The 14655-nt window shown below is 38.6% G+C and overlaps 1 protein-coding gene across 2 annotated transcripts; it reads left to right on the top strand.

Annotated features, from left to right (window-relative positions):
• On the top strand, positions 1–14299 carry LOC134158843 (dipeptidase 2-like). Of its 2 annotated transcripts, XM_062609179.1 has the most exons (12): positions 1–657; positions 799–938; positions 5028–5169; positions 6506–6632; positions 7100–7229; positions 7561–7702; positions 8548–8617; positions 9098–9274; positions 9866–9953; positions 10591–10666; positions 12406–12541; positions 13734–14299. In XM_062609179.1, exons 3-12 carry the CDS (start codon positions 5045–5047, stop codon positions 13923–13925), a joined length of 1263 nt encoding a protein of 420 aa, XP_062465163.1. In that variant the 5' UTR covers positions 1–657; positions 799–938; positions 5028–5044; the 3' UTR covers positions 13926–14299. The 2 variants fall into 2 exon arrangements, with proteins under 2 accessions (XP_062465163.1, XP_062465162.1); XM_062609178.1 differs by having other exon boundaries at positions 1–938.
• The last annotated feature ends 356 nt before the right edge of the window (positions 14300–14655 follow it).

The raw sequence follows: 14655 nt of genomic DNA, 5'->3' as shown, positions 1-14655 counted from the left end.
CAGCTGACTCCCTGCATCAAACACTCCTGGCCAGCCCTTTGCTGAGGTCAGCACTCTTAAGCTTGACACAGTTCTGTCTGATAAAATATGATCTGCTACAGTGCTATAGAAGTAGCGGTCAGGCTGTTCTGGTTTGTTCTCCTTTTGTGAAATTATGCCATAAAGTGTATCTATCTTGAAGTTAAAAGACTTTTGATAAGTTTTCTAAGAAAATAGTCCTCATCATTAGCAATTAGATTAAAAAAAAAAAAAAATGTGTAGCATTAGCAGATCCTGTTTACTTCAAACTTCCCAGATTCAGCAATTTGAATTTGTCAGAAACTCTAAAAATATGTGGACAGGAAAAACCATGGTGAAGTAAAGGATGAGAACCAACAGAAAAAAAGATCAGTAGTTGTTCTTTTCTTAAGGGAAGTTCTGAGAAATATTTCTGAAGTTAAAACGTAATTTTTATGTGTTATAATAGCATTTGTTATGGAATTGTTTTAAAGGAGAAACAATGAATCTCCTATACAAAGAAGTTGCAAGAAATCTTCCTCACTGAGGTTATCCTGCATCTGAAAAACTTGCAGTCTACATGCATGGTGGATAGCATATGGAATATCCAAGGATGCATCAAAACTCAAGGCTGAAAGCTAAGAATGACTTTATATAAAAGTACTGTAATTGCCTTTACTGAGTTCCCCTTTCCCAGGGAGTTTGAGACAAGCTATCCTACTTGTTGCTTTCTCTTTCCTAGAGATCCTGAAATGTCTTCCCACCATTACTGTGTTTATTCCTTTTTAGTCCTGTTTTAAGCTATAAATTTAACAGGAGGTTTCTAAGCAGAGGAAAATAAACCTGGCATGATTCAGGGCTGGTGATGGTGGAAGGAATTTCAAGCAAGATTTGAGACAGATTTGAAAGACTATTTCGTTGACAAGATGACTTTCAAAGGGGTCGGTATCTTTTCTGAAAAACATACTTCATAGTACGATGCATGTGTTCTGCTCCTAAAATATACTTAATATTTATGTGTTACTAACTATGCTTATTACTTAAGGACTAGGTCAGCAAGGAAAACTTTACTTAGGGTCCTGGTCACCTTGTGTTGTCGATGCTATGGCAATTAAGCTATGATGTGCGGTAGTTAATTCAGAGCTACACGAGGAATATCTGCATGAGATCTCAGCATAACTGGACTGTGTGAGGGAGTGAACCTTCTTAGCTTTTCAGGATATGTTGCTAACATGAGCTGTGAGCTCTGATTTATTGCACTTTATGTGTTTGATTTGGCACAATAATTCAACAAATTTGAGTATGCCATGAAGTGTTTTAATAAAGAATAAGAAGGAAGATAAGGACTTCAGATGAGATGAAAGGAATGCCATTCCTAACTGAGATTTGCTGCACTTGAATAACAGCAGTTTACTGGACCTTCTGCACTGAGGTCTGGCCTGCATGCTGGAAAGGAGAAGAGGGGCCAGGAAGCTTGCCCATACTTCCGAAGATGGTAAATGACAGAAGCATGCAGAAAAGCTTTTTTTTACTGTAAAAGTTTCCATTAAAATGTGTCTATTTTAAAACAGCAAACTGTTGCATCCTTATATGGCACATATGACCATTCCGTTTCATTATAGCTCTGTCCTTCCTGATGTGGGAACACTCAATGTAGTATACACAGCATTTATGTTTTATTGGTAGCAACTTCCTGCTGTTAAGATCTTGAAGAACATAAACCAATGGTAGAAGCTAGCTAGTGTGAATTAAAGCTTTCTTTCTGTAGTGTGTGTCTGCAAAGACTCACTCTGTGCCCATTTAGCTTTCCAGGGACTGTCATTTTTTATTTTGGGCTGTGGGCTCATGGCTTTTCTAAGCTTGATGCCCTAAAATTGCGGTGTGTGCAGGGGTATGATGGGGATGAAAAGCAGTTATGCTCTCAATAAGAGAGGTAGATATGAAGGTAGATACGTAAAAGATATTTTGGCTCTGAAGTGTAAAGTGAAAAATACGATTGACTTCACTCTTTATCTCTTCCATGCTGTGTGTCTGAATGTTGCAACCCTGTGTTGTGTAGCTGGAACAGAGCTGAAAGGAAGAAGTGGGACTAATGGTGTGCTTTGCTTTACGTACCCCAGGGCAGGGAGTGAGGAGTTTCACAAGAGAAATAACAGGCCTTTGGGCCTGGTTTACTTTATATTCCCACTGCATAGTGTCTTCCAGTTCTCTGCATGAGGTTAATTGAAATAAATCAACAGTAAGCAAACTGCTGCAGATTTAAATGCATGTAGATTCCAATAGGATTCTGATTATCTTTTCCTTTTGGAATGTGCCCTCTTGCATAAAAGAATTTTATTGAGAACAAGTAACAGAAGGAAATAAAATACCAGGTCATTGTAGCACACAGGGCTCATATTTCGAACATGGATGTTGCTGTACCTAATTATAATGTTTAAGCCGACATATCTGCGACCTGCCTTATTTTCTTCCCCAAATACATAATCTATAAATATTCAGTTTCTTTGAGTTAAAGTAATAGCAGAGGTCAATTTGCTCAGCATTGGCACATCTCTGTTGTTTCCAGTGATCATTCAAGTATTTTTCTGTTAAAGGTAGCATTACAAACAAACTGATAGAAAATGACCCTGAAAATAAATTTTTCCTTGTATACAAGTATAAAGCTGTGGCAATGGACACAAGCAGAAAAATTTCCCTGGCAATCAGTCAAAAAGGTTCTCTTGATTATTGTGCAGATATGAGAGGAATAAGACCTTCTGTTAGCTATGGTACAAACCCTATACAAATTAGTGCCACAAGGGAGTCAGCTGTGCTCTGGTGAAGGACAATCTGAGAGTATCATCCCAGTCTTGGGAAGTCTTGTCCTTATTCCAAGGTCAGGGGAAGTGGGTGGGTCTGGAGGAAACCCTTCCCATGAGAAAACTCAGATGCATAGACTTCTGATGTAAATAGATTCCCAAGGGAATTGTCCTAAGGGCTGAGCCAAAAATCCTTAAGTTTTGTACACATGAGAAGAAACTTTCAGTCAGTCATTTCTGTTATGTTTATTCATGAATGAGAACACAGACTGCCAACCATCCTTGAAGGACAAATCTATTTCTAGAGTACTTTATGTCGGATTAGATCTCTCTACTTCACAAATACTCTCTATGCTATTGCTTACATTATGTTTTCCTTGTAGGAAACATTAAGGGGTGAGGCTTATTAATTTTCCTTTGGTAGTGTCACAGCTCCCCTGGTATCATATTTATATTGGATCTCCATCTGTGCCTGCATACTACTGTGTTTATGCAGCTCTCCTAGAGCTTCTTTCTGAGACCATTTCTGGGCTGATTTTAAGCCTGCTTCTCCATCTACGCTGCCTTTTGTATAAGCTTGTCTGTTCCCACTGTTCAAAATTACTTCCTGCCAGATGGTCCCACAATTTAATGCATTCCCAAATCTTGCAAAACAGAAAAGGCCTGAGCCAGTTTCTCAAAAGACAGACCTTAGGAATTTTTGTCCAAGTTAAAGGATTTTGTTGGAATAGCAGTTTGCACCTTTCTAAACCCAAGTTGGGAGGTAATTTCTTAAGGAAAAAACCAAACAAAAAAAACCAAAAACTCAAAAAAACCCTTCACCCAACTTTTACTTTATTTTGGTTTAGAGATAAAATGCATGCAAAATGGATTAATTTTTATTTTAAAACATCTTAATTGAACAGCTTAATTAAACTCATACTGGTGCATTAAATAGTCCTTTACAAACTCATTTACATTTTATCAGGCATCTGCAGGGCAAATAAGCCACTTAACTTTTCCTTTGATTTACACCCTGCATATTGCAGGTGATAAGAAAATGATTTAATATATAGGCTGGAAATACAAGAATTTTAATAATATGGTTTTCACTTTGTTGCTTTCCAATATCCTGATTACAGGCCTACTCTTATTTTGGCTTTGGTTATTCTAATAAAAATGTTCTTGTAAGGGGCAGAAAGAACTGTGTTTAGAACAGGGTGCCATCAATAGGCAATCTGCTCAGCGTGACTTGAATTTGCTTCCAATACCATTACCCATGGATCTCCCCTGAGGTATCTCTCACTTCATAAATGAATATGTGGCTTTATATCAGGAAACCATTTCCTGGGTTTATGTATACCTGCTGCTGTTTTAGAAAATCAGCTTAAAGACAAGAGAAGGCAAGCGTGCAGACAAGGTGAATTTGCCTTGTAATTTTACAACATTTTGGCTATTTGCTATTTGTTTTTACCTCTGAAGAGAATGATTACATAAACCCAACTTCCTTTATTAGTAAAAACAAACTTTTGTGTTGCCAGAAGAAAGTTTATGTTTATAAACCTTACTGACTGAATTTACAAAAGAGCAGGGGCTGCTTGCCTTACTCTCCAAGTCTGTCGTGCCCATTTCCTCATGGAAATAAAGTGACCCTTTCAAGTCTGGCACACACCGTCCTTCCTAAGGTGTGAAAAAGTGTTGGATTTCAATAGCTTTCCTCTGAAAATACTCTGACATGCAGTGTGTTTTAACAATACAATTTACTCAGAAGCAGCTGATTTTTGGAATTTCTCAAAAACGGTTTCAAAGTTCATTTCAGTGTGAGGTTTCCCACATAATGAGAATAAAATGGCTAATGAGAAAACTATCGTGTTACCCTGTTTTGGGAGCTGCTTTTTGGGAGGTGTGAATCCGTGGTCTGCCTGGCTCACTCACCCTGCCAGGTCTGACTGAGGAGTTAGTTCCCTTCAGCAGTCAGCTGGTGGCAGCAGCAGAATTTAAAGGGCGTTCACATGTGCAAAATCACAATAGCCAGAGACCTTAAAATCTTTGGGAGAAGGTAGCTGATTTACGGTTTCTGCTGCTACCTTCCCTTCTGTGTACTATTCTCCTTTTTTTCTTTCTTTCTTTCCTCCTGCCAAATTCACCTGAGCCTTACCAGAAGGAGAGGCATTAAGCCTACAGCCTCCACAGACTGGAAATTTTCCTGTTTCATTTTCCTTAGAGAATAATGGTGTTATCTCTTCGCTTTAGCAAACTGGAAAACGGAAATGAAGAGAAATACAACAAAGCTGCTGTGGCTCTTGATGTTCTTGGATATTGTGCTATTCAGCTACGAGAAATCACTGCGAGAGAAAACTATTGAGCTGATGCAAGATGCACGTTTGATCGATGGGTATATAAAATACATTAAATTAAACCCTCTGTGAATCTGACAAGTGAGAAGGGAATGTGAGCATGTGTTTGCAACAGTAGAGACATAGGCTGTTACTAGCACCTATAGAGCAGTCAGTTACTGTTGCAGTGATTTATCAGGAAGGAATATTGGTTCAGATGGTACTTACTTATAGGATCAGGTTGTGCTAAATGCATTTGTGATGTTCTGATCAGGTGTTGTGGTTTAACCCCAGCCAGCAACTGAGCCCTCCACAGCCACTTGCTCACTCCCCCATGGCGGGATGGGGGAGAGAATCAGAAGGGTGTAGGTGAAAAAATGTGTTGGTTGAGATAAAAACAATTTCATAGGTAAAGCAAAAGCCATATGCACAAGCAAAGTGAAAAAAGGAATTCATTCACCATTTGTCATGGTCAGGCAGGTTTTCAGCCATCTCCAGGAAAGAAAGGCTCCATCACGCAGAACAGTTACTTGGGAAGAAAAATGCCATCATGTACCCCCTTCCTCCTCCTTTCCCAGATTTGTATGCTGAACATGACATCATATGGTAGGAATATCCTTTGGGTCAGCTGAGGTCAGCTGTCCTGGCTGTGTCCCCTCCCAGGCTGTTTTGCACCCCCAGCCTAATCTCTGGTGGAGGAGGGTAAGGAGCAGAAAAGGCATTGACTCTGTGTAAGCACTGCTTGGCAATTCCGAAACATTCCTCAATTATCAGTGTTGTGTTTTCAGCAGAAATCAAAAATATAGCCCCATATCAATCACTATGAAGAAAATTAGCTCTATCCTAGAACATCCTGTTTCACCACTTAGTTATTATTTCCCTTTAACGGAATGTCCTTGTCTCCTTCCCGTAATTTAATGGCGCCTTTCAGTAGCAACCATTTCTGTACAAAGCTAGAAAGCAGGCATTATACTTTAAGAGGGTACTCTTAAAACCTGAAAGAGTGATGTCTGTGGTAACTGTATTTTGACCTGGGAACACAAATGCTCATTCTTCTGACAAAGGCAGCACTGATTATTCTGCCACAGGTACTTATTTCCAAGAAGCATGGTGGCTGATTTAAATTCTTCCACTCCTTCAGCAATGATAGGGAGAAAAGTAGGTACAGAAACACAATAGCTATGAAAATGGAAGAAGCGAAATAAAATTACTAGCTGTCCTAATTAAGAAATAAAGCTTGTTTGCAAAAGAAAGGAGACTTTTAAGCATATATTACTGCAAGGATTATTGCAAATGGATGGTCTAAGGGACTATGAAGAGTGGAAGAAATTACATTTGTATTAGAAAGGGGAACAAGTTATTTCTATTGCAAGCCCTGTTTGTTTTCAATTCTAGCCACAATGACTTGGTACTGCGGCTGAGAATATTTTACCAAAACAGACTCAGTACAGTCAACCTAAGAGAACTCAACAAGACCCACACAAACCTTGCAAAACTTCAAGCTGGTTTTGTGGGAGCTCAGGTATGTACTGCCATGGTTGTGAATTTGAGAACATATTTTTACATTTACCTCCTTCTCAATCACAAACATACTCTGGGCCTTGGGTTTTACCTGTTTCTATTGAAAAAGAGAGAATTACGAAAATGAAAAGCCACAGACAGTTTTCCACAATATCTGTGTTTCAGAAGTTTGTGTTTTATAATCTGGGTACCCTTACCCAAAACAGTGGTCTTTGTTTAGTGATAAGCAAATTAAACTTGTGTGTGTACTGTGGAGCAGCTGAGTATGTCAGGAGGCTTTAATCATGTCTGGAGCAGATGCTCTTGCCTTATATCCTAACTTCTTTTGGGGGAAAAATTGTAGTGGCAACTCCCTTGTAAACTGTAGGAAATTATTCTGGTCTGTGCTCATGAGCTGCACTATTAGCAATTGAAATCTTCCAAGTTGAAACACAAGTTATCTTGTTTATTTGTCAATGTCTCTTTCAGTTTTGGTCAGTGTATGTTCTTTGCAGCGCTCAGAACAAGGATGCTGTGCGTCTGACCTTAGAGCAAATTGATGTTGTCAAGAGGATGTGTAATAGCTACGAAGAGCTTGAACTTGTGACAACTTCCCAAGGTTACACTCTTTCTTATACCAGAAATGTTTTAAATGGGGTTGTAGGAGTTACGTGCAAAACACACAGCTGCATGCAGGCAAGTTATCCTGCATTAAAGAGTAACTTTACCTTTGTTTTTTTCCATTGAACCACAATAACTGACTGTGCACAGCTGTAGCCCACTGCAGTTGTAAGAAAATCTGACATATAAACATGCAGTAGTATAAGCTCCTGTTCTATGCAATGTCGATATTAGTGCTTGCAATTTACAATATCAACTGTCACTTGGTGCTGCTTGTTTCTTATCTGTTACGAAATTACTTTTGAATTATCTTCTTTTGTTGTTTCCAGGTATCTCTGACAGTAGAAGGATTGCGTGTTTGATTGGAATAGAAGGTGGTCACTCCATTGACAGCAGTCTGGCAACACTGAGGATGTATTATGACCTTGGTGTCCGTTACATGTCTTTAACACATTCCTGCAATACACCTTGGTAACTATTGTCATGTTTTTGTGTGCACATCTAATGCAAAGTGGTGGCATTTTTCAAGGTGCGGAAAAGGTGTATACAGACACAGAGTTCACCTGTGAAAGACTCTGAACCAAATCAAGGATGATAGGGCTTGGGGTAAATTACTTGCCATTCGTCAAGTGGGAGATTGAAGGATCCGTTATGTAGTGCTTGTTATGCTGATAATTTGGGAACTTTTAACCCTTGTTAACGGCACAAAGATGGTAAATGTGCTATCTCCTTTGCTTTATTAGGAAAGCTACCTAGGGCAAAAAAAAAGGAAAAAAAAGTACTAAAAATGCATAAGATATAGGTAAGAGGTCAGCAGCCTTCAACACTGTCCTCTCTGGCCAGCTCAAAAGTGCAGGTCCCATGTGCAACATCAGGGATGGGTACTTAGTTCTGTATCAGAATATTAGCACCTACTCCTTGCTGGATTGGCAAAATTTATTCTTGTACTGACTCAGAGAAAGGAGAATTATGTGCAGAGAGGGCTGAAAAGCAGGTTTTCTGGCTGGCAGGTCAGTGACATTTCAGTTTATCTTTGCTCCCTGATGCTTGTTTAATCAGAAAAATTTTTACAAGCATCTCTTTGCTTGTCTTGCATTGCTTCACAAACGTGCAACAGTTCTGAACATAAAGGCATGATGTCCAGAAAACAAAACCAGTTGTGAACAAGACAGCTATTATGTAGCTCATTATCCCTACATATGGCTATGGGACATGGTAATGATTTTTATTGTGTGTATCATAAGAATTTTCAGTTGCTGATATTGAGGTCTCCAGAATAATACGATATTTCTCTTTCCTCACTCCCACCTTCCAAGGTCTGAATCATCATCTAAAGGAATGCACAACTTTTACCCCAATGTTAACGGTCTGACTGCATTTGGCCAAGTAAGGATCTCTTTCAAAAATGTTAATCTAAGCAATCTCTCATGCAGCTATGAACTTCTGGCCTTATTTTTTTTAAAGTAACTTCTTAATTACTGGAAGTTTTTGATAGTTAGGGGTTGCTCAGGGTTCAGTCAAACCAAATTCCCTAGATGTTCTTTAGGGTAAAAGAAGTGCTATATTTAAATTTAACATTTTTTTAAATACAGATCAGATGTATGAATATGTGGAAGTAGTGGGGTATGAATAACAGTTGAAATGACTTACAGATTGACTGAGTTTTCTAAATTTTGAGCGGTGGTTGTGTGCTAGTTAATTGTGAGTGAATAAACTACTGTTCAATTCATAGGTAAACAGAAATCCATACAGGCACAGAGTATTTATGACTAGCTGACAGCTCCAGTATTTATTTATCTGTTTATATATATCAGCTAAACTGTTTCCTTTAAGGAAATTTAATACTGACACTCTTGTCTGTTTTAGGAAGTGGTAAAGGAGATGAATCGTCTGGGTATGCTGGTAGATTTATCTCATACTTCAGATATGACAGCTAAAGCTGCACTGAGTATCTCAAAAGCACCAGTAATTTTTAGCCATTCCTCAGCATTTTCTGTTTGTAATCACTCAAGAAATGTTCCTGATGATATCCTCCAGAAAGTGGTAAGCAGTATGGTGGGGGTTTTTTGGTTGGTTGGGTTGGGTTTGTGTGTGTGTGTGTAGTGTAGTTTTTGTTTTGTTTTGGGAAAGTGTTTGGATTTGTTGATTTGGGGATTTATTTACTTTGTTTGTTTTAGTGGTCTGAGGCAAACTTGCACATTCAAGTCATGGTGCTTACTTTTCACTTTCTTGTATCTGAATTGGATTTACAAGCAAAAACCTAAGCAGCAAATTACATGTTTGCTTCTTGAGACATTTTATTTGGGTTGTGTATTTTCTTTGGCTACAAAAAATGAAGTGTTTACAAATACTTTGAGTTCCTGGTTGAGTTTGTTTGACATGGTCTGGACTTCTGCTGATTCAGACTACATGCGAATATAATGAATCCAGGGTAAAGGACAGAGAGCAAAGCCTTGTGTTGCCATCTGAGCTTTGATTTTTACAGAGTGTTATTTTGCTTACGGATGGATGGATGGATGGATGGATGGATGGATGGATGGATGGATGGGTGGGTGGGTGGATGGAGAAGTCTCTACATGAGATTTGCAGGAAACACAAGTTTCCATTCACTACCTGTCTCTTCGTATCTTTCAGAAAAGGAACAAGGGAATTATCATGGTGACTTTCAATGCAGATGTACTGGCCTGTGGCAGAAAAGCTGTTAATGTTTCTATCCTTGCAGGTTTGAAGTTAATATACTGAAGTTTTTGTGGGTGGCTTCTATGAATTTCCTGGTGTCTGTGTCATTTTTGAGACAGCGTAAATTTTAGTGCCTGTTTATTCCCTTCCACACCTTACCCCAGCTCTAGGTAATTTTGAAGCTAATATTCATTAAACAGTAACAAGAGGTACAAAGTGTGTAGCTGGAGGACATGATGCTCCCAAATGGAGCCAAGAACCATTAACCCCAAAGAAGCTGTTGTCTTCTTAGGTCTGAAACCTTTGTAATTAGGAGTGGAAAACATAGGTATGTCACGGGTAATGAAAAATCTGTTTGTATATGTGGGTTGTTGGAAAATAATGTGCTGTGATGATCATGTCTTTTTCCTCATTTGTATCTATCTCATCAGTGTAGCTTTTATTTTTGAAGATTGCTACTTGATGTCCATAATAGCAGATAACATCTAGTTAAGCAATAGTAAAATACATCAACTGCATTATTAAATTTTAGTTTGTGTTATCAGGATGTCTTTTGGCTTTTTATTAACATGATTTGGTTAAGAACCCATGATTCAGGAGAAAAGTCATCTAGTGCCAATATGTCTGAACTACTTCTTGCTGGATGCTTAGATATTGTTGTCTTTGACGTTTTGTTTCAGATCATTTTGACCACATAAAGAAAATTGCAGGTTCAGAATCGATAGGAATTGGTGGTGACTATGATGGAGTAGAACGGTTAGTAAAATTGCACATATATTGATATCTGCTCCTTAAATTAGGAAGGTTTTAAGTCCTTTTAGGGAAAAAAGAAGGTACACTAAGAGATCATAGAATAGTTTGGGTTGGAAGAGACCTTAAAGATCATCTAGGTCCAACCCTCTGACATAGACAGGGACAGCATGCTCAAAGGCCCGTCCAGCCTGGCCTTGAAGAGTTACAGCAAGTTGTCTTATGAGGAGCACTAAACCAACTTTTATGAAAACAAGGCACAACAATTGAATTGTAGAACTGTATGAAGCAGTGCTACAAATGTGGAAACAGATTCCAATACTCTCTGAACTCTGCAATTGTGAGTTCTAGGCAGTGGTTTACACATACAAAAACAGCAAGAGAGTGATTTCCTCTGGGAAGCCAAAGATTATTAACAGAATGCCTCAAGCTTTACATGGTTGATAGGTTAGCCTAAGAAGATGATGCACCACTCTTCCCTCCACTATTACTTTCTAGTGGGGAAAGCCCAACATGTGAATTGATTCCTGCTTTTGAGGCTTGAAAAGTGTTTGAGACAAGCAGAGCACGGTGGACAGCTTACAACATAACCTCTCCTACTTGCTCTTGAGCTAGTGTTGTTACAGCACAGGAAATAAATGCAGATTAGGTGGCATTTGCTGGCCTATTTTTGCCTTTTATCTTTCTGTTGAATCTTCTTTCCCCTGCCCCCTCCCTGAGGTCAGACACACTTTGGTATGAAATTCACAATCAGACTCACATCTGTAAAGCAGGATCACAAAAACTGTGTCAGCTCACATGAGTCTTAGCTAATCATAACTCTGAAATTATAATCTCCAAAATAAAGCCACAGTTTGCAACGAAAAGACACATTTTATTGCATGCATTTTTGCAGAGACAGACCATCACTTTGATTGGTCCTAGGTCCTGGTAGAAAGTAATGGCACAGATTTCTTGAGATATGCTTATCACCACGTCTCCACAGAAAAGAAAAATAACAGAAAATGTTAGTTATCTCAAAACAAAGTCAAAGATTCATGGAAATACAATTTAAAAACATCTTTTAAATGCAGGTTTTGCAGCTTCTAATTCCTTTTTTTATTTTGATAAGAATTAGCACAAGACAGAGGTCAATTTTGCTTACTGTAATTTCTTCAGTAGAGAATTCTAAACAGCTTTTGTTTCACTGCCTAAACTGCTCAATTCAAAACAATGTTATTATTCTAATTATATGTTCTTTGGGAAAATGACTGTAAACAAAAGAGTACATAGGATTGCCTGCAACTCCTTAGTTCATCATGTGTTAGGAGGTTCTCTCTTGGTCTCAGTTGCATGAGTGGATTGTACCAACTCCATCTGTGATGCAGCTGTTTCTTACTCTAAAGGCCAGATAAAGAATGGGTTACTGCATACATGAATTTGGTTTTGTGTTTTGCACTTTTTTGTTTTAATATGCTCCATACTATTGTTTTACCTATACACAAGTGCATCTTAATTCCAGAATACCCAGTTGTGTTCTGTTTAAGTGATCATCTGTGAAGAAAAAGCCTTTAATTGTGTCCCAGCCCTGATTCTGTTTGTCAGTTGAATTCTTAATTATTTCTTTAACTTCTCAGAGGAAGCACTGGCTCTAAAGTGAGCTCACTCCAAATAGAAATACGTGAAAAAGACTAATTAAAAGTATTTTTCTGCATGTTTTTCAATGATATGTGCGCTGAATGTTCTTGTGTGACTCTTGCCAACAGTTTCCCTGAGGGATTGGAAGACGTTTCTAAATACCCTTCTTTGATTGAGGAACTTCTTAGAAGAGGATGGAATGAAACTGAACTGAAAGGGGTCTTAAGGGAGAACTTCCTCCGTGTCTTCAGAGAAGTGGAAAATGTAAGATTAAAACCAAAACTGAATCTTGATTCTTACTAAAAGGGAGAGAGAACCTTGCTGCTCACTCCACCCCACCATGAGAGAGCTATGAGGGAACGTAAGCACTTAATGCAATAACTACAAATGCTGGGAAAGAACCCGAGATGGCAAGAGAGTGTTAGCAGAATAAAGGAAAGTGACAGTGGACAAAGCTCTTTAGAACTTTTTCTCCATGTGGTAATCTGATAAGTACACATCACTGACTTCTCAATAGAATCACTTCATGGTTTGGAGGAACTGTAGACATACCAGCATCACAGTCTGGCTGTGTTTGCTGGTGCAGTAAGGAATGCTGTCTCTTGCAAATCAATTTAATTCCTGTCATGGGATCTTGCTGCTATCCAAAAGGCTTCTGCCATGGCCAGATCACTAACAAGCATAAACATAACAACTAGATCACAAGCTTTATGTGTAAATGTTAAATGCTAATCCAGAAGGGAGAGGGAGGAGCAAAGGGAGAGACTGTATGAGAGTAAGGACCCCCTAAATGGTAACTGTTTCAAAAGCATCTGCTGAAACTCACAAACTGCTTGTCTCCTACTGTTTTTATTTATAAGCAAGTAGATATTATACACAAAACCTTATATACAACATATATTTCACAGTGATACTTGTTCCAGTAAAAAAATGCCTTGGGGGCATGTTATATGAACAGAAATCAGGGAATTCTGTACCGTTGCAGTTAATCTGCCAAAATATCTAGCTGATGCCGAGTTGCACGTGTGGCAGTCCGACATTATGAGGAGGCTGGAATTCATCACACCTAGCCAATCTGTGAGATTAATTTTTTTTCCTTCTAAATTAGAGATGTTTGAAGCTCTCTTTTGAGACTGAGCAGGCTTCAGGGAAGAAAAATGATGAGTTTGTTTGCTTAAGGTTTTCCAGCTAATGCATTCATATGTGGATGGAGCAAAGACAAAGAACAACCACATCTGTAACTCTTGCCTGTAATGTGTCTGTACTGAATTCTGGGAAGTGTTTCATAAGAATGCAAACATCAGAATAATTATGTTGATTTCCTCACATTCGGATGTGGTTTTGCAATACCGTTCAAGTTGATTCACTTGAAACAGCATTGAATTTGCTAGCTGCATAATGCTTTTTCCTATTGTGTCAGTCTGGCTTTCAGGGGCAATCTTTTGAACTTTTCTAGGTGCGGAACCGTAGCAGGCTAATGGATGTAGGTGAAAGTGAAACTCCACAAGAAGTACAAAACTCCTGTCGCCTAGACCTACATAATCATCAGCCTCAGGAAGTCAGGTCCTTTGGATTTTCTTCTGTGGCACAACCTTTGAGTCTGACATTTGTAGCTATATCACATTTAATACTGTATTATGAATTGTGAGACTTATGGACCCTTGAGAGAGGTATATGTAGTAATTTGGAATGCAACTAGTTATCTTTTGGGGATTTTGTTAATGTAAAGCTATGCTAAATTTTTTACTATCATTTCTTTAAATTTGCCTGCATACTTGAAAGTTTTTAAATGCTGTCGCAAAAGTATTTGGATTTTAAAGTGATAACTTCTATGTCATCCTGGCTAAACCAGGACTAACATTGTTAATGGAAAGTATTCACATCTAATGAATAAATACTCTAACACACGCTGGATTCCAGAGTCAGTAGTTCCGCACAAGAACTAGAGAGCATGATTGACAGTGTGCTGAGATGTTTTCAGATATTGCTTATTAAATCATACACCTTTCATCATCAGTTAAAGGCTTAGTCAGAAAAGACCACCCTCTGGTATATGTAGAAGAGTGGGGGTTTTGGGAGGCAGGTTTGTTTTTTTGTTTGTTTGTTTGTTTTTTTATTGTTGTGTTTTTGTTTTTGTTTGTTTGTTTGTTTGGTTTTGTTTTTTAAAATGACAAGATGGATAACATAGAATCATAGAATCATAGAATGATTTGGGTTGGAAAGGACCTTAAAATCATCTAGTTCCAGCCCCCCTGCCATGACACCTCACTCTAGACCATGTTGCCCAAGGCTCTGTCCAGCCTGGCCTTGAACGCTGCCAGGGATGGAGCATTTACCAGTTTGTTGGGCAACCTGTTCCAGTGCCTCACCACCCTTAC

The sequence above is a fragment of the Pezoporus occidentalis genome, unplaced genomic scaffold (genome assembly GCF_034315485.1).
Source record: "Pezoporus occidentalis ecotype Australia unplaced genomic scaffold, CSIRO_AGI_Poc_V1 ctg135, whole genome shotgun sequence".
NCBI lineage: Eukaryota > Metazoa > Chordata > Aves > Psittaciformes > Psittacidae > Pezoporus > Pezoporus occidentalis.
The sequence above is the reverse complement of the archived record's forward strand: the minus strand, read 5'-3'. Positions and strand labels throughout refer to the sequence as shown.

Coding starts and splice junctions, on each gene's coding strand:
- LOC134158843 (XM_062609179.1), top strand. CDS start 5,045: ATGAAGAGAAATACAACAAAGCTGCTGTGGCTCTTGATGTTCTTGGAT. Junction 7,230..7,560: donor ACTTGTGACAACTTCCCAAG/GTTACACTCTTT, acceptor TGTTGTTTCCAG/GTATCTCTGACAGTAGAAGG. Junction 9,954..10,590: donor TAATGTTTCTATCCTTGCAG/GTTTGAAGTTAA, acceptor GTTTTGTTTCAG/ATCATTTTGACCACATAAAG.